Raw genomic sequence first — 20544 nt, 5'->3', positions numbered from 1 at the left:
TTGTGTTGATTTGGCCTTTCGTACTTGGTTTGACAGGGGGATAACGAAACTTAGAGACCTTTACAACCAAGGGACATTCATGTCCTTTTCGGAGCTTTCCGTGAGATTTGACCTGCCCAAATCGCACCTATTCCGTTTTTTTCAGACAAGGCACTTTCTTCAGATTCAGAACCCTAAATTTCCTAGTCGGCCTCCGGAGTCCTTGATGGACTCGCTACTGGCGCTTGATCCAAAACAAAAACGACTGATCTCTTGTATTTACGGCCTTATTACTTCTGAAATTGACACCCCAGCATTCGGTCCCAAGGACTCCTGGGAGCTGGAGCTTGAAACTACACTGTCTGAGGATTACTGGCGACGGGCTCTGCGTTTGGTTCACTCCTCTTCAATCTGCGCGCGACACGGCCTTTTGCAATGTAAAGTGGTACACAGGATTCATTACACTAATAAGAGGTTATCACGGATGTACCCCAATGTAACCGACTCTTGTAACAGATGCCGTCAGTCTCCGGCTGACCATTCCCATATGTTTTGGTCTTGCCCCAAGCTTGCTACATTTTGGGCTGAAATTTTTGCAACTCTAAGCAGTGCGTATGACACTACCATCTCCCCTGATCCTCTTTCAGCACTTTTTGGTTCTCCCTTGCAGCCTCTTGCCTCCAGAACCATGCAGACTGTCCTTGCTTTTACCACTCTGTTGGCTAGGCGTCTCATACTTTTTAATTGGAAGCTCCCCCAACCGCCATCTCATAGTAGATGGGTGAAAGAGGTATTATTGTCCATTAAACTTGAAAAGCTCAGGTTTTCCCTCAATGGTTCTCTGGGACGTTTTGAAAGAACATGGAGGCCGCTCCTGATTCATATTGAATGTCTCCATTCTCTGCCTGATTGTGATGACCGAGTCCCCCCCCCTTAATCTATTTAAAATATTTTCTTTTTCTTCTCTTTCTTTTTTTGTGTGTTTTATTTTTATTTTTTGGTTTGTTTTTGTTGTTGTTTTTTGTTGTTGTGGTTGTCGTTGTCCGCTATTCAGCTGGGAATGTGGGCGGGATCAAAAACGGGGAAAAATGGATATTGGAAACCCCTTTGCTCATTTTGTACAGATTTTACTGTGTTTGACTTCCAATAAAAAAAACTATAAAAAAAAAAAAAAAAGATGTAAATAGGAATGGATACAGTAGTATTCTGCATCTGTCAGAGACATTTCAAATATATTTATTTGAGGAAACATCTGACTAAACTCCTTCAGGGCATATGAAGGCATCTCTGCCAGGGCTTGAGGCAAATAATCGAATAAGCAACAGCACACAAGGATTTGACTTTGAATGTATGACTGACCCTGCATGCGATTGGTTCTGGGAGCACCGCCTTTCTACTCTATCCTAATAAGTCTCCAAGTATATGAAGACCTCCTCCTGGACCGTCCATTCACTTAATGTGCAGCGGTAATTGGAGCTTTCAGGCCCACTGATGGAGGCAGCTGAATCATTAATGAAGAGTAGCTGCAGTTTAATTCTGGCCTCATAAGGTGGGTGTTTGACCCAGGTCACGAGAAGATGGACTTGAGTACATAATGAGAAATACATATAGTTTAACAGATGCAGGGCGAACTAAATACTACAAGGGGAGAGTAAAAGTAAAAATAAAAATAAAAATAAAAGTACGCATGAAATACCAAGGCATCAAACTTCTCCAGCCATTGTTTTCAAGCTGCTTTGAAGATAAGCTTGTGGGAAAACCTTCTGCTTCTGCTCTGTCTGCACTCTCGTCCCTTTATTGTCTAATTATTCCCTTTACACGCTGGAACAATAACAACAATGCATGCAGCAGCAACAACGTTATTATGCACAGACACCCACACAGGGACAATATGCTGCGTACAATGGCAATCCAGATAATGGCATTACACATGCACACAAAGGCGTAGCAGAAATTGTTTTGGGCTGCGAGTGTATCCGCCTGTTATCATACATACGACCCTACACACACACACACAGTCTGTTGTCAGTTCTGCTCTGTATCTTGTCATTCTCCAGGTCCCTGCTCCTGTGCCAAAGCCCCCAAACCATCCCCACCTCCCCATCCCTACACGACTGCCCCCTTTTGTTTGCCTGTCTGGAATTTAGCTCCTGGCTGAAGGGGCCTGAGCAAGGGACAAAACACACTTCACAGCATTAGATAGTGGCTCAAACTCTGTCTGGCATGCGCACACACATACACTTTACTTTTGTGCACACACACAAAGTTGGATAGCTGCCTGCAAAAATCTCCTGTTCTCAAAGTAACACGAGGCTTTTGATGGGGCCCTGCATAGTCTGGCAGATTATCCAACAACACACACTGCAGGGGAAGAGTGCACAAAAACATTTCTCGTCCCGTGTGTTGCCATAAAGTTTATATAAACACAAGGACAACATTATCTGGTCATGTCTTCCCAAAAGGCTTACAAGTAGACCCACCTTTAAAATTAGTTTTCCATTCTGGCTACATTCAGTCTGACATTAGGATTTTCAAATCTGCTTTTAAACACTTTGCATATATACGCTTTTCAAAGACTAAGGAATATAGTATTTCTCTTACTGCACGTGTCCTGGAAAATGTTTGATTTTGATGAAGCCTGCAACTTTTTGTATGCCTGCAGTTAAGTACACCTGCACATGCATGGATAAATGCATGCAGCGCTTTGGCAGTGCTGGCTCCTCTATGAGTGCTTTTAAACACTTTTAAAAGACCATAACGTGACAGTCCATATGTCCCTGTAGTTCTAATATGCGTACTGTAGGGCTACAGACAGATGTGATTACAGCAGAGCCACTGCAACACAGTGCCTGGGGAGAAAGTAGAGAAAAGTGGGACACAGCACTACACTAAAGAGAGCAAAATAAAGAGGAGATAAAGAGGGAAAAAAAAGGAAGAAGTGGGGAGAGAGAAGAGGAAATGGGGCATAAACCATAGAGAAGAAGTTGACAAAACACAGACTGAACCACAGCAGAGTGTGAAGAGAGAGACCAAGAAGGAGATAGATGAAGCACAGAGCTTCCGTACAGAGAATTAGAGAGTTGGCAGAAGCTGCTGTGTGCTTCGGTTTCAACTCAACTGTGAATACTACAACTTTTGAATATTAATATTGTGAGAATAAAAATGCAAATTATGTGCATACCCATTAGGTACGCTGAAGCAAATAAATCAATCTGCCATGAAAGAGAAAAAGACTGATTAATGTTGGAAAAACACTGTGAGCTACCGCTGCTTTTATTTCACATTTTCTTTCGAGTGAAACACAACATAATGGTTTGGCATTATCCAGCATTAAACCAGAAATTGAAAATGTCCAGAGTCACGTCATTTATTCAGCTAATACTTTTCCTGCTTTCTCATAAAAATTAATATTTTGTGGGTTTGTCGGTCAGACATAACAATCATTTAAAAGATACCATTTAAACTATTTCCTTAGATTGAAACAGTTCAACAGTAAATTGAGCAACTGACACATAGTCTGTCATGTTACACAGAATGGAAAATAATTATATTTCTAAATAATTCAGAATGACTAATGTGCCATTGTGTTTGAGAAATGAACTCCTCATATGACAGGCAGAAAGACTATTTTCAGTTCCTCGTCATAATTAATTGATTTATTGAACATTTCAATGTGCTACTGCTGTATAATGGAATTAAACAGATTATAGATAAAGCGATGTCAGGATACAGAGACAGGCATTGAGCGAGAAGGCATGTGACAGACAGAGCCAGACAAAGAGATAGAGAGAGACAGTGTCACCTGGCAGCATGCGTCGTGTCCTACACCAACTACAATAATGCTGACAGGACAGGATGTAACTGGCAGCCCTGAACCTGACACAGCTGCGCTATGCAGCACTACACCACTACACCACCATCAGTCTGCAGAATACACAAACGTTTGGACACACAGCTTTGTGTCACGATTGATAAAAATAGGATCTTAGATTAGAGTCTTAAAGAGAAGACTTGCAGCGTAATTAGGTAGGCAAATAACCACTGGAACTTCTGAGAAAAACATGGTGAATATCATGATCAGCCTTTTAACAGAAGAAATGTTTGTGCTCCCAGTAGCACAATGAAACACACAATGTATACACAAATATGATGTCCGTAGTTTATCAAGTGGGGACAACACCCTGTCAGAATATACTGTAACTGTGCTGTGATATGATAATGTAGATTTATAAACAAAAAAAAATACTTAAAATAGAGAAACACCAGATTATAACTGATATATGCAATGTTGCATGAGAGTCATCAGTATCCTTTTATCTATATGCTGCAAAGTATCTGTGCTTGATTAAAATAAGTTACAACAGCACAGAAGTTTAAAAGATATGTAGGTATCACAGCCACTGCTGGGCATTATCTGAACACAATAAATAGGATCAGCTTGTGGTTTCCCTTCTTTATCCACATTTGCTCATTTTTTTACAAGAGCTACAAACAGTTCGAGAGTTGTGGGATTTGTAATGGCCCTCGAGGTTTAATATAATCATCGCTCTAAATCCTCTGTTGAGGCCGCAGATATTATTGTCTTAGTATGAAGGAAACTTTTTAGGTAATTTATCAAATTTGGAGACACAGACTGCTCTCCTGGTTACGTCTCAGGTTTTAGTGGAACTTAATTTGATCAGTCATCAGACTTAACTGAAATTCGGGACGCAGATTAAACTCAGATGCTTCAGATATAGACTGTGTGGGTGTGTCTTCTGCATGAAAATCCTCTTGGTTTAACTGAGCTGATGATGCATCCTTTGTTCAGCGCACAAATATGAAAGAGAGTGTGGCATAAAACTTAAAAAGTGTCACTAAAAAATATAAATGCCATGTTCAGGTTGATATCTGATGTTATTTCATGGCAGAGCGCAGAATATCATCTGAGTGGATCAGGATGTAAATTAAACATAGAAACATAAAGATGAATACCATGAATATCAAGTTTTAGATGAAAACAAAAAGTGCATTTCCTACTGAAGCAGAGCAATCAACTCGCTGTACCAGCCAGTATCTAGGCCAGATGGACTAACTATCGGTCAGAGCCAGACACCATCAATAATCCAACTTCGTTTTATCAGCACAGTCAAAACCTAGGCTGAACTTGTTACCCAACCAGCTGAGAATTCATCAATAAGCTAGCTGTGTGTGATGCAGCATTGATCTAAATGAAGTTAGTGAGTGAGTGTGTTTTTTTGGCAGTGAAGGTTCAGATAAAGTAAGCTCATAATCAGACAAGGCCAAAGTTTGGTCAGCAGGGTCGTCACTGAACAAAGAATCACTTGTGTGAACTGTGAGAACTGTTCTTACAAATGTGAGCTTATCGTACTTGTATGCAAGGTTAAAGCACAGATGGAACGGATCTGACAAACGCGGAAAAAAAGTGTGGGGAAATATATATATATATATATATATATATATATATACACACACACTCGGAAATATTGTGTGTGCAGCTAAGCAATGAAAAATGCTTTCACTCTGTAGATTTAATTCTAATCACTCAATCAAGCTTCAGTGTTTCCAGAAGGATTTTATACATGAAGCATTTGCTGCAGAGAGCACAGTCACCAATATGTCAACGCTGCATTATTCAAAGAGGTCAACATTCCTCCATTATTTAAAGAGGTGAACGTTTCCCATCAAAGCCAAACGAGGAAACACTGCAACTACAGCTGCCTGATAACAGTATGCAGGCCTGAGGCAACGGTTCTCACTCGATTTTGTTTCATTAGATCGCTCTCACTGAACACATGCATCACACACACGCACACATTAACACAAGTAGATGTAGCGGGCCAAGTCCAGACAGTGCAGGGCTTAATCTCATTAGAGCCATGAATGCCACACGTGTAGTTAATACATGACCCTAGATGTCACTAGACAAGCATACAGTGGCTCACAATACTTCAATCCTTTACCCAGGTCAGTTCCAGTGGACTGAGTGGTGAAATGACGGTTCTATTATGCTGACACAAAGCCTCACGGGCTTATATGAATACATCCTATACTGGGTTTACAAAATATTAACCAGTTGTAAAGTTGTGTTTTCTCTGCAGCCACTCCTTACACTTGGCCTGATGTAAGCTCTTAACATATATTAAGATAACAGTTTCACATAAAACCAAAAGGTCAACGTTCACACGGCCACTAGATGCAAGAATCAATTAAGAGTTACAACTTTATCTGCAGATTACTCAGTTACAGACATTAGGATAATGTAGCTGGCATGAGAAAGAACAACATCAACAGAAAACAATGCATAAATCGAAAGTTATGACTCTTATGACACAAGGACAAATTAGCAGACGGGTAATTTCTGCTTATTGAAAAGTAGGTGACCTAAATTTGACGTTCAAAGGCTGAAAAACCCATTACCTGTGTCTAACACACACACATGCAGTCAAATGCCACTCACCTTCTGCAGGCTGGTTGGGTTGAGTTGTGTTTTGTCAATGATCTTTATTGCAACCTGTAAGGAAATAACAGAAAAGGTGAACACAAGAGATAAATTCACACTAACAAACAAACAAATCATAGCTGACAATATTCCAAACAAGATTATTTAAAGCTTAAAAAGCTTGCACTTAGTCACGGACCACTACCTTGCACAATTTACTGTATGTTAAATATTATTTTGAGCATCACCTGATGATTATTATTTCCTTGACAGATGGTTCCTATATAGACAAACATATTAACCCTTCAGAAATGAGAATCTGTAAATGAAAAATATTTTGGTATTTTTCCTTAAGGCTATTTTTGTAAAATTTCCACTCCAAAAAACACCCCCAGATTTAGTCACTGAACCACACTGGGAGAATTTGGATGTCTCTGCGTCCTCATCAGCAGAGCAGAGATTTGAACTGCAAACAAAATGTGAAGCAACAGAAATGAAGAATTTCCCACTATGTCATTGTAGCACCAGGCAGCCCAGTCTGAGCGGTGCATTTAAATGGTTGTTCATCACTTTTTAAATCCATTAATCAGCTATTTGTTCCAGTTCTGACTATATTTATAATGAAGGACTTGATGGCTGCTGAATATTGTGAGCTGATGCATTTTGTCAACACATTTCTAGCAGTAAATTACATAAAAAAAACACACTTTTATAGCATATAAATAACCCAGAAGCTGAATCCACTAAGTAAACCAAGAAGGCTTCAAATCGGCCTAACTGCATACGGTGAACCGGTCAAAGACAGCGTCAAGGTACTACTGTAAACCACCCGATATACGACTGTCTTCAGCTTTATGTGGTTTGAACGCAACAGCGCTCACATGATCGGGCCAATGGCAAACACACAAAGTTTCTTGGGCCTAAAGATATCAGTTCAACTGATGTAGGTCAGGGGTTTTATGAGAAGAAAGACTACTGTGTATTTAAATACACAGACAGACACCCACACAAAATTTTTTATGACCGTCTCTCTACAAAGGCTCTAAGGTCTTGATAGTGCTGCAGGGCTCGAGTCTGTTCTGGCTCCAAAAACACTGGTATTTACCCAGGAGTCTACTGCAACTTTTCTCTCATATAAGCCAGTGTGCACAACTTTGAGGCTTTCCTTCAGTGCAATAATAAGCAGTTTTTGCTGTCAACCGTCTCCTTCCTTCCTGTTTCTTAAACTCACCTCTCTGCCGGTCAATATGTGTCGTGCCAGTTTGACCTTGGCAAAGTTTCCCTTGCCGATGGTTTTGAGCAGCCGGTAGTTGCCGATGTGCGCTTGCTCATCTGAACAAAAGGCGATGGAGTTGCGACATCGGGCACCAAGTGAGCGACTTGACCAGCCAGTACCTTTCTCTGAGCGGCTGGCCGACAGGGAGGCATGCTGAGGAGAGAGAGAGAGAGAGAGAGAGGGAGACAGATAAAGTGTTAAGTTCTACTGAACACTGAGATATTTCCCGTACAATACAACTATTTTTCAGTAAGTAAATTTATTATTAATGTAAACATATTTTTTGCTCCGTACTGAACTACAACATGTGGGGAAAGTAAGAAAATCAATTTTTCTAAACTGTAATTTGCTGTATTAAAGAATTCGTTGTGAAAACACTTGTTAGCTGCAGACCTAAGGAAAGGCATACTCTCCAAATGAACTCCCTCCCCTGGGTGATATAACATCAACAGAATGCCAACAAAGACCTTGTGACCATGACTCTGGTTCTGTTAGTCATGTGACTGCAGTCAGGGTTGAAAAGCTAAAGTAACCAGGTCACCCTATAGATCCCGTCAGACCTCTTATGGTCTGCATTCTTCACATTCATGAGTGATGTGAGGCCACGACCGTACATTAATCTGCCCAAGATGCCCAATTCTCTGCTGATACATACGACAAGCACTGCTATGACACCCTGATGAAGAAATCCCAGTGGAACAATATAAATAAAATACATATATTATCAGACTCTGCCGCAATCAATCAGTGAGACTGATTTCAACAGTGTGACCCAACCTGAACTCTATAAGTCAATTGAGGTCTGAGATTTTTTAGCACAAACATCGAACTCTAATCCCTCCATCTGCTCTCCTCAGCACTGAGCGGAAGCAGAAACATCCAAGTGAAATAAACTAGCGTGAACCTTTCATATGTTATGGGGATGACATGAGGAACAAGGAAATAAGAAAGAACAGGAAGCATCAGAACATTCAAAACAAATACATACATTTCCAATGAAGTGTCACAGTATTATTTTTAACTGTTTTTCAGCTGTTTTGTTTGCCGGCTACCACCCAGTTTCCTAAACACAGAAATGACTGAGCTGTATCAGTCAGTGGTATCTTAAGGCAGTGCCTAAATGATAAGTCAGTTTAGATATTTATATGCACCACACTGGGCCAGATCCTTTCTCTATTCACAGTTTATTTACAGAATGGTTGAAACAAACTGTAGTGTTAGTGACAGGAAATGGATTAAACAAATCTGGACAATAAAAGGTGAATTCAACCAAGAACTCATGACAACTCGTCCCACATCACATCTTTCCTGTCTCTTCCTGCTTAACACCCAGCAAATCAGTATGTAAACTAAGGTTGTGTCAAGTGTACAGTGTTACACAAAGCCCTGTACAGATTATACCTTTTAGACAAAAGAATTAGAGAAAACCACCAGAGGGTGAGTCACTGTATTACTGTAAGAAAGGAAAAACAACCTTGTTCTAAGAGAAACTGTGCAACCGTCACACACTACTCTGTGTTTCCACACCGTGAGAACAACCTGTACACACACACACACAGACATACATAGATAAGAAGTGTGAAACTGAACTCGGTGTGGTAAACACAAAAAAAACCTAATCATTTTCCTGCACACATGAGAAACGCCTCAGGTTTTTAATACCAATATTAGTGATATAACTTCTACTATTGTTATTCTGTAGCTGAACACCGAGTTCAGATGAAAGTGAGGCCCAATGCTGCATCAGACTCTCTTCGACAGTAAGTCCCTGTTTCCATCCTCTACCCTTATCCACCTGTCCATGCGTTTACTCATCGTTCTCTTCCATTTGATATCCTACATATTCTTCTTCATCTTCTTCTTCAGCCCTTCATTTTTTGCTCTCCAAGCAGCATTTTGCACAATCATCCACTTTCCGCACAACTTAAATCCCTCGACGCTCCCCAAATGATGTAGGTGTTAATTTGCATATAGAGCGGAGAAACGATCTGGTCACAAGTGGAGTTTGAAGACGTACGTGGAGCTGCATGCTAATGTATAATGCCAGGGGCGAAGAGACGTACTCAAGAGCTGTCCACTTGGGATCGGATCCCCCAAGACACGCGTTAACGCCAGGTGTGAACAGGGTTTGAGGACGCTTTTAAGAGGAATTTGACTCATATCTAAGGACAGTGATCGGTTATAAGAAGTGCTCAAAAACAAAGAGAAAGTCGCTAAGTCATATAGTATGTCAACATATGAAACCATATATAACAAAAAGAATGAAGATTGCAGCCTTTAAGAAGAGAACTGCAATTTATGTTATGACTGCATTGTGAATGTGTACACCAGAAATCAACCAAAATTGCCCTGGTGTTTCTGTTTCATCACTCTATATGAAGCTGACCACAGACAGACGGTTGAGCTGTGGGGATTCCTGAGAACAGAAATAAAAACAAAAACTTGTGTAGAACAGTATCAACCAAGCAGTCCTTAAAAAAAAAAAAAAACATAAAAAAGGCAACTATGAGATACTGAGCTACTCGTATATAGTACTATAGCCACCTAGCAGCTGTGTCCCTTGTCCAACTCTTTCAGCCACTTTCATTTTCACCTCCTCCTCGGCCCTTCCCCCATTTATTCACCCCTTCTTCTCTCTTCCCCAGCTCACCCCATCCCCCAGACAAATCAATTTGCCCCCCCATCCCCTGTGTTCTCCTCTCCATGCCTGGACACGCCCTCTCTTTTGTCTCCCGCTGCTATCTTCATTTTCAGCGACCTCACATCAATTTGAGCTTCATGCTGCCCTCCATCACACTGCTCCCATCTAACCCTCCCCTCCCCTCCCCCCGTCCCACATACTCCTTTCTTCGGGGAGTGCAGTCCATCGATTCACCCACTCCTTCTGATTACCACGCAGTTTCAAGAGAAGGCCTGTGTGTGTGTGTGTGTGTGAGTGTGTGTGTGTGTGTGTGTGTGTGTTGAGCGAGGTGTGATGGGGTTTCTAGTTTCGGCCGACCGAGGAAGCGAAGGTATTTGGGTGAGGAGTGGGGGGGATAAAAGCTCACCCCAAGATAATTATGGATGTAAGGTGACATTCGGTGCAGAAGATGGATGGAGGGCTGGTGGAGTGTGTGTGTGTGTGTGATGGGGTTAGTATGTTATTTGCACATTCAGCAACCAAGCAGCACCTTGCACTTGCAAACCGAAATGAAAGGAAAGTCAAGGATGTAACTGAAGCTGAACCTATATTAGGTTAAAATCACATTTGTTTTTAAGAGCTTGCCATTCGATCTGCCTCTTCTCTCAGTCTTCACTTCTTTGCCACGTTTTAAAAAACAATGTTCTGTGTAGATTTAAATTCAGGCCTCAGGATTAAAATCCTGATCAGTTTAAGTATAGTCATTAAAGTTAATGTGACAATTAATTTTTTACTGCACCATCTGCAATTCATGTACACTGAGTAAATATTCATTCAGCGTGGAAAGAAAGGGGGAAAATATTTTAGTCACAAAGAAAAATGACTCTGAAACGTTTTTTTACTCCTATTACCAGAATGGTTATAATTGATTTCACTGCAAAAATTCACTTTACCGTTAAGTTTTATAGTAACACGTTCCTCTACATCATCGTTGACCCAACAAACTCAATTTTGAAGTTGATCCTTTAAATTCATTCTGTGTGCAACAGGAATTACAACATGGCGTCATTTAAACAGCAATAAACTCGGGCCTCAAGTGAAATATAAAAAACGATTAACAATCCAAAGCTGTCTTTTAAGCTTGAAAAGTCACCAAGGATCATTTTCAGAGATATGCTGTGTGCTGTATGTGTAGCTGTCCGTGTCTATGTCATGACGTACAACTAAATATAGCCTTTGTTCTTGCTCTGGGGGTTGTCGCTGTATAAATAAAACTGAATTGAATTAAAAACAGGGGAAAATAAACCCGACTGTCAGGCTCTTGTTGTTTTCCTCTAAACTTTTAAACCTATCAAGCCGAATGATGGCATGACATGCCTGAAGGAACCTGATCAGAACTGCGTGTAAGATGAAGATTGTATCTCTCCTCCTGACGATACTTACCACTAAACACAAGCATAAATGAGTCAGCTGTTCTTCTCCAAAGTAAGAGCATTTACCATGAAAAACTAAAAATGTTAGAGCCTGGTTTATGCGCCTTTGAGGCAGAAGTGATATGTAGAATAACTCTACAGTCAGCCTAAAACATGAATTGAAGTGTACTGGAGTCATGAGCTGTTACATCCTCCTTAAAACGAAAGACAACACGTTGGCTAAAGTGACGGCATGCATGTTAGCATGTCTTGCATAGCTATCCTACGGCACAGCAGCTACGTTCCATCTGTGCTGGTCTGTGTGGGCGTAGAGCTGAATAAAATGCTGGGTAATGTTAATGGGTGAATGGAAACTCTCATGAATCTTGTCACACCATTCTTCTAGTTTGAATATATGTTAGCAATTTGCCTAAACACGTTTGCACCTGAGCTTTTATAGCTCACACATATGATTTCATAAATCCACAATAATGTTAATATTGTTTCACTAAATGCTGCTTCTGTTGTGTACGTGAACGTTTTAGAGCTTCACAAATATAAATCATGAGCTTTTAAATCAATGTCGGAATGATTGTTTGTCCTGCTGCTACGTTTTTAAAGAACATAGTTTTCTGCTCGGTGTCATCTGTAACACGAATACAGATGTAGATATTCTACTTGCGTAATCGTGGTTTTAAACAAACGTGGAGCAGCATGAAAGGAAGGCACACGATGTTACGTCAAGAAACACAGAGTGACGAACACAAACGTGTCTCCAAACAATGGACCACACCCTGAAGGAGGTGTCCTGCTGTTGCAGCCTGGACTTTCTGTAGGTTTCAGTGTGTGTGTGTGTGTGTGTGCTCGAAGGTATTGAGTAATGACAGGATGTGTGACACTGGTCCCCAGCAGAGGAATGGTGTAACCATCGGGCATCCTTACCCTCTACTAACACTCACACTGACCCACAGTGCCTGTCCAGCTTCCTCTTCCTCTTCAGCTGCTCAGGCTCTCTGCCTCCGACTTGCGTGTCACTGGCCCTAACGTTCACCTCCTCTATCATACACAGCAGACACTATGTCTCCACAGCACAGCAGAAAACACATATCATTACTGAAAATGAAAAAGAATTTGAGACACGGACCTACATCTCTACTGTGGCTTCCTGTCTGTGATAAGGTTCTTAAAGTCGTTTACTGGCAAATGAAACTTTAATCATTGTGAATTTAAAGATATCCTGCTGATGAGGTCAGCAGATTAGACTTCTCAACGTGTCTCAGCGCAGTAGTTAAAGCATATTTAAAGATCAGTTTCTGGTGTTTTAGTGATGTAATATGCAGACCAAAACTAAAAGGAAAAACGATGTAAACAAAAGGCAGCATATACCAATAGTTTTAGGAATGTGTGCCTGCTATATCTAAACAACTGCAAACTGCAAAAATAAGAAAGTGCATTAACAGAAGAGTCCACTGTTGCTTTTTACGGACATGTTGGTTTAGATGAACATACCAGCATAAATACATCCGTGGTGGACTGGAAGTATAAGATGCCACAAGTAAATGTGACCTCACTCTAATGTCTAATATAATAAGAAAATATTGTCTTTTGTCTACACACACAAACTAGTTTCTTCTTTTCTTTGTCAACAACTATGACATCCTTAAAAAAAAACTCACATCTCACTCATCAATCAGGAGTGTGTGTCAAGAGCAGCAGGAAGTTGCAACTTAACCTGCGTCACTTCCTGTCCTGGAGAGAGAGATGTCACAGTGATGACAGCAGACGTGTCACATGTGGCGCTGCAACACTCAAGCGAGCGTTTCCTGGCAGGCCCGCACAAGGAAGAGGGAGCTGCCAGAAAAACATGCCATTGACCATGACAGACAGGCTGTCTGATACTGTGGAGCCATGACTCGATCAGCTGCTGACATTCATGTGATCTGATTTGGTCACGAAGCACAAAGCTTTCCACAAGTGGACAGAGCAGTGCAGCAGGGCAAACTGGATAGTGGGCATCGTGTGCATGTTTATGTGGAAGTAAGGCCCACGTGTGTCCAGTTTAATAAAGTAAACATGCATGCCATTGTTATATATTTGAACAAAAGTCACAAAAATCATCTAAAAGCATCATCACACAAACACCTGATACAGCTGCCTCAGTAAAGGTCAGTTAATGGCTTTTCATCCAACTTCAGTATTGAGCATAGAAAGCCCCCTGTTTGACATTAGTTTAATATTGATCTATTGATCTATTGATCATCTAACAGAGCCAAAATACCTACATAATATTTAAACAATTTCAGGACCGACAATGTCACATCTACTTACGTCGCAGGAAATAAGCACTTGAGGAGAATATTTTATTTTGATTCATGTGGCTGCATTTTCTGCTGTACCAGAAAACAGATAACACACAGTGACAGGAAATGTGGGAAAAAGGAGCACGATGAAAAGATTATGGTCAAGTTCTGAAAATCCTGAATGGTGAGCAGCTACTAAGAGAATTCACGTTCTTTCAAGAGGAACTGCAAAGGGCCGACAGTTACTGAACAGCTAGAGTGAGGCGTAGTGTTTCCAGCACACCACACCCAAATCAATGTAAATGACTGACAATCAAACAGAACGTCAGTAAAGCATCTTCTTATCTAACTAAACTACTGATGCTGCTTCCATTTACAGACCTCTACAGCAACATAGCAGCTGACATACTCATTCAGATTCCTACGAATAACCATTAACCCGGAATATGAGCCGGACTAGTTTGGCGGTAAAGCTCTTCTCTCTAACATGTACTGTACATGTCCCCAGGCCAGTTTGTAGGGTGTTGTTTTTACTGGAAACTCAGCACTGAGCTTCTGTTTTATGTAGCAGTAGCGAAGATACACGGATGTATCAGCTGTTTCAGGAATAACCCTCATTCAATTCTCTCATTTAATTATTATTATTTATTTATTTTTTTAGCTCTAAAGGTTTCTTGGGCTCTCAGGTCAGGAAACCTGCATTAAAACCTTCAAGCAAAACATGGAAATTAGCAGCAACTATTTAAATTGCTCAGCTCAGCCTTGTTAAATACATTTTACCTCATTCACTAAATTCAGTTTTGCAAATTTACATATTATTTAACTGGATCATCATATCTCTAAGTGGATGTGATCTGCCTCACCCTAGTATTCAACATCCCATTCAAAAACTAGCTTCCTTCTATACAGGCAGTAATCCTGCTGAAAACCCTTACATGAACGAATGTGTTTTTGCACCTTGATCCGCCTTTTGTTGAGTTCATTGTGCTGTTATGTTAGAATATTGTTGTGTGGATACAAGATCAAAACGGTCTGTATATCCTTGAATCCTGTTGACTAACATGCTCAATATAATCTAAATATTATTGCCAACATGAGCCAGACGGCACAATTTCAGAGAGGACAAGTACCCAACAGTGTGGGTTAAAGGCGACCTCCCTCCTCCAGTCTGACATTATCTGGCTCCAGTATGCAAAGTGTAACCGGATTCCTCAGTCTGGACAGTGCAGGACTGCAAACACACACACACACCCACACGCACACACTGATGCTTTCTGGTCGCCTCTGGAGATCTGCCACATTACTCAGCATATAATTCACCACAGGGCTGTGATCGTCAGACCGGGCTGAGCACGGGTCAGATTTATTCTGTTTGGATCAACAGCAGCGGATTAAAGTGCTGAGTCACTCCTTGGCTAGACTACGGTTTCTCTCTCTGTCTCTACACAGTATGATTCGTTCTCTGTAATGATCTGTTCCCTAAACCCTGTGTCACTGCATGCTCCGAGATACAAGCTTCCACAAACGCAATAAATAAGCTCAATCTTCCTTTTCCAAATTTAGACAACTATAATCCCCATACAGGAAAATTATTTCCTACTTGGGTGTTATTTTTGTACCACATAACTTTTAAGATCTATGACGGAAACATTCCTCAAATGAAGTCTTCCGGGGGTGGAAAAATGCCGCCAGACGACCAGACAGGTTGTAAACAAGTGTGTAGTTTTGAAACAAATAACAGATCCAAAATATTACTATTAATACCACACAGTAAAGCTGTGCAGACGCAACCATGAGAATTCAGTATAGATGAAAGCTAAACCAGAAAGTCTGGAGTGTTCACAGTGGAGTGACTTTCTGAAGATTTTTAGGTCTGGGTATCACTACTAATTTCCTGAATCGATTTGATTCCCAGTTTGATTTGATTCATTTAGAGATATTTCAGAAATGGTTTCAGAGATCTGTATTATATCCACAATATTTTACTTCTAGTTGGCGCATCTGGCTTTTGTCCAGCTCTTCTCTACCTTCATGCTTTTTAAATCCAAAATGATGCCACACATCGGTTTTCAGGCCTGACGGTTGTTTCTAGAGTTGGAGGTTTTCACACATCGCCTGATCTCGTTGTGAGACTAGTCATGCAAGATCGTGTCTAACAAGAGAAAGCAGATAATAGCATATATTTTTATTTATTTTTTATAAGTCGATATTGGATATTTCAAACGAAGACTGATTTGAATCAGAAAACAATTTTCTTTAAACCAATAATTTTACCATTTATCTTCATTTTCTGGTACTAATTGTCCCGGATGAATACTATAGTATTCATCATACTATAGTATTCATCCGTGGTAGGAATGGTTGCCAAACTACAAAAATGCTCATCACCTTCTAACTGCTCGCTTCACTGTCCTTCCTAGCCTTTCATTGTTTTGGTTCTGCTCTGTCTGCAGGTGGATCTCACACCTCGCCACACGACCTGCTCGGTAATATATGCTAAATGAAATGAACTGTTTGACTTCACAGAGTCTTGTGTTGCAGATTATTTGATTAAGTGGTTGAAACATCCATGTTTGATGGTTGACTTCAAGTGGCTTTGTTTATTTGGTTTGGAACTGAAATTCTACAGGAAATTATTAATAAACATTATCGGCCAAGAAACGTGTTACTGATGTATTATTTTAGGATTATGCAGGAAACTATTAAGACCTTGGTGTTAGAGGAAGTCATGCTAGAGCACACACCCTACAACTGTACTAGTGTCTCTCTGCTCATAACAACTGAATAAAACAAAAATATCATTGAAGAACTGAATCACTTGCTCTGTGTTTCTGCTCACAACAGTTAGAGGACACCTTGTTGTTGTGGCGCTCGTGTCCGCAGCAGCTAATGGACAGAGACAGGGGCAGCTGTTTCTGCTGCAACATTTCCTCTGGTTAACAATGAGAACATTACACCATCACATGATACTGTCTTTACTTAGAGTAAACAACATGCAACATCGCAAAGAACCCAGTTTTAGTCAGTGGACACAAACAGAAAAATATGATAAATGTATATACGGTAGGAACCATATGGATTCACTTGTCCCTTTGTCACTTACGCAACTGAAAATAACAAGTGAGAAATGCAGACATATGTGATTTGTAAAATTAATGCAGAGATTGCTGTTGAAATGAATATATCTATCACTCAACCCAACAACATTTTTGAATCTTGTGAAAGCTCTCGACCTATCTGCCTCTACATATGTCCACTCCTGGAGCAGAGCGTTGACAAGAGACACACTACGGATGCAAACAGACTTTAGAGAATAAGAAGAACAGACATTGTGGTGTATGTGCGGGGGGTTAAACTGCAGCAACTCGGAGGACTGTAAGTCGACACCTGAGAGCCTGATAGTAGAAAAGCCCTATTGCACAATGAACACAACAGAGCGACTGTGTGCTCTGAACTGAGTGTCTTTCATGCTTGTCTGCTGGTTCCTTTTTGTTACCGTGCATATCTATGTGATAATACGTTGGTCTGCCGTCATTCTTCACGTGGTATCCTGATATCCAGAAAACACCACCTGGTCAGCAGCCGTTGACAAACCTTGAATACGTTAAAGATGGCAGTTCTGACAAAAAGCCGTGACAGTTAGAGTTGGACTTTGTGCAAAGTCTAATCACAACGCATAGTTTGATCTCTAACCTGCATTTACTGGATTACTTGCTTTTGTATCACCACAAAGTCAATCCTGATTACACTTGGAGTAAGTTTTAGGCACATATATTTAAATGAAACCCGCTTACACAAAACAGACACACCTTACGTACAATCAGAGCGGAGGGCAGTCTATGTTTCCACAAATAACACACCTTCAGCAGTTATTTAAAACTTCCTCTACAGGAAAAGGATGGCACAGTGACAGTGAGCGATGGGAAACAAATTTAAAGTGCATTCTAAAACAACAGACAGAAGACAACACGGTGCTTAAGCAACTATTACTAATCTGATAGGGGTTAGGTAAATCCTACAGTTTTCCTTAAAAATCTGCACAGACATGTTCTTGAGCAAACCATTCACAAGGAGGCCTGGTAAGCTCTTAAGCTCTTTTCCAGCGCTGCAGCTTTACATTCACACTCTCATAGCTGAATCTAGTCAGTGCAACCACAGTTTGATACGCCTGCCCACTGACAAGTGTAACTCCAAGTGTCTTGCTCATGGGCACGATGGTGGTAGCCATTAAGGCTAAACAAATGGTAACTCAATCACCTCTCCAGCCAGAAATCTCCCTGTAACTGGCCCACTTCTCTGACCTTTGGGCTACTGTTGTACCCATAACACATTTCAGTTGGGTTGAGCTGGCTAGTGTGCAAAACCACACACATCAGCAAGGCATTGTGACCAATATAGGTTATCTAATATCAGCACCGCTAATTTTACACCAATCATGCATGGTTCAGTTGGCCTCAGCAGACCAGATGATTAAAAGCCTGAGGTTGTTTATGACTGTACGTCGTGTGTTTCTAGGTGAAACAAATGCCACCGAGGACGCCCGAGGTGAGTGCCAGCTTTCGGGTAACACGTCAGGACAACAAGTTCATGAATCTCTGGCTTGTCCGAGGAACACAAAAGCCCCACTCTGGCCTGCAGTGGCACACACTAAACACGTCGGCTTTTTTTGCAAGAACACACAGCTGGGCATGTGCGCACAAGTATTCACCCCACACCTACTAGATGACTTCCTTTTCTCGCTCTCACACACACATACACACAAAGATCAAAACCTCATGACTAACCCTCAAGCAAAATAGTTGTCGCTGAACTATGGGAATGGCCAGACAGACATACATGCATACCTATTTATTAAGCTTGCAAAGAGCTTCAATTTTTGAGTTTAACCCTGAACTTGTGTGTTCATGCAATGCGGACAAACCTCTTTCAAGTTAAACACACGTGCATATTTAACAAGACCTGTAACAGATGCAGGTTTAGCAGATTCTGGTAAAGCCATCTGCATTTGAAAATGAAGAAACCAAAGAGAAAGTTGTTACAGCCTCTACATACATCATAAATGCTCATTATATTATGATTTATGATGTTTCTTCAACTTGTGCTGCTTATTTCTAGCTAGAGCAACTATCAAGTCAAAACGATAGCAGACTCGTACAGTTGTTACCTTAATTAAACTTTGCCAACCTACAGAAAAGGTGAATATTTACCATAAAACATAATTATATACATGCAACATGCTAGTAGTTACTCTGGGAAATATTTGGATGTGGAAAAAGAGCTCCCCGACAACCTCACTGCTCACCAGTGGATACTTCTGGAAAAGAAGTCGTCTGTTCTGGCTCCGTTTGAGGAGTTGACAAAAAAAAAAAAAAAAACACATCAGTGAGCTCCTCTGATGCTTTGGTATCTGATGGGATTCCTGCTGTGACCGTGCTACAGAGACCTCTGATCAGAGAAACAGATGAAGACAGGCCTCTTGCACTGCGGCCTAACAAAAAGTGGTATCTGAGCATCCCTAGTCTGATGCACTTTACTGGTAACATGTCATCTGGAAATCCAACAAACAGTAATCTGTACTGGTTTGGTCATGTAGCACGTAGAAGAAAATAATGACGACACAAAAATACTTTTAACATCCCGTAACGTGATGGTTAAATTGCACTAAGGACTGAATTGTTATTACTCAAAAAGGTTAAAAAAGGAAAAGGATAGATGCCATGCTGCCAGGATTAGAAGAGACACCAGGGTTAGGTCTGGTTTCTGTGACTTTCCATCCTTGATGGAGCAGAAGAAAACACGAGGGAGACAAGTGAACTGAAACGAAAAAGACTAAAAAAAACAGAGGAGAGCAACGAAGGGAACAGAGAGTACAAACACGCAAAATCGACGGCGACCCTGGTGTGAAAGTGCTGGATGTCATGTCCCGAGTGCTGTGACTGAATAATAACTCAGCGTGGTGATAATGATCACAGAAGACGACAAGGCCGCAGGAGGATAAAAATCACAGGTCCAGTTGTGTAATGGTGTGTTTAGGATGGCGTCCGCTAGGCAGAAGGTTATGAAACAGAGCAAATAAGCTCTATTCTCACCTTCTGTGTTACATGCAACATGCACTGCTACGTGCACCAACATGCTTAACCCTCGTGCTACCCTCTTGCATGATCTCTATCTGTCTGTCCATTCGCTTGGGGTCCCAGAGACCCCAAAGGTAGCACGAGGGTTAAGCATAGCTATATACATGCACATAACACATAAATATCATGTATGTCATAGCTATTTGATCTCATTGTGTCCTTCTATTGACTTCTATGAATGATTACCTAAAACACAGCAGTGATAACATTCAACTCCAAAAAAAGAAACCCACTAAACAAATTGGCTCCGTTTTAAAACTAGCACAGGGCAGCTGATTCAGCTCCTGTTTTTTACATTTGCTTGTTTCTTGTCAAAAGCGTGAATGCGTAAGATAAGGCCTCTTGTTCTGGGAGCAGGTGACTGGTGTGTGTTTGGCAAAA

The 20544-nt window shown here is 40.9% G+C and overlaps 1 protein-coding gene across 1 annotated transcript in view; it reads right to left on the bottom strand.

The window, feature by feature from the left end:
• Positions 1–20544, bottom strand: part of mark4b (MAP/microtubule affinity-regulating kinase 4b) — a 45786-nt gene that overhangs the window by 22613 nt on the left and 2629 nt on the right. Inside the window, exons 2-3 of the mRNA XM_084559437.1 lie at positions 7653–7850; positions 6440–6493 (exon numbers count right to left, since the gene is read on the bottom strand). Of these exons, the coding sequence (XP_084415563.1) occupies positions 6440–6493; positions 7653–7850 (252 nt within the window). The remainder of the gene's footprint in view (positions 1–6439; positions 6494–7652; positions 7851–20544) is intronic.

The sequence above is a fragment of the Chelon labrosus genome (assembly GCF_963514085.1).
Source record: "Chelon labrosus genome assembly, chromosome: 13".
Taxonomy (NCBI): Eukaryota; Metazoa; Chordata; class Actinopteri; order Mugiliformes; family Mugilidae; genus Chelon; species Chelon labrosus.
This window is presented reverse-complemented; position numbering and strand designations above follow the sequence as displayed.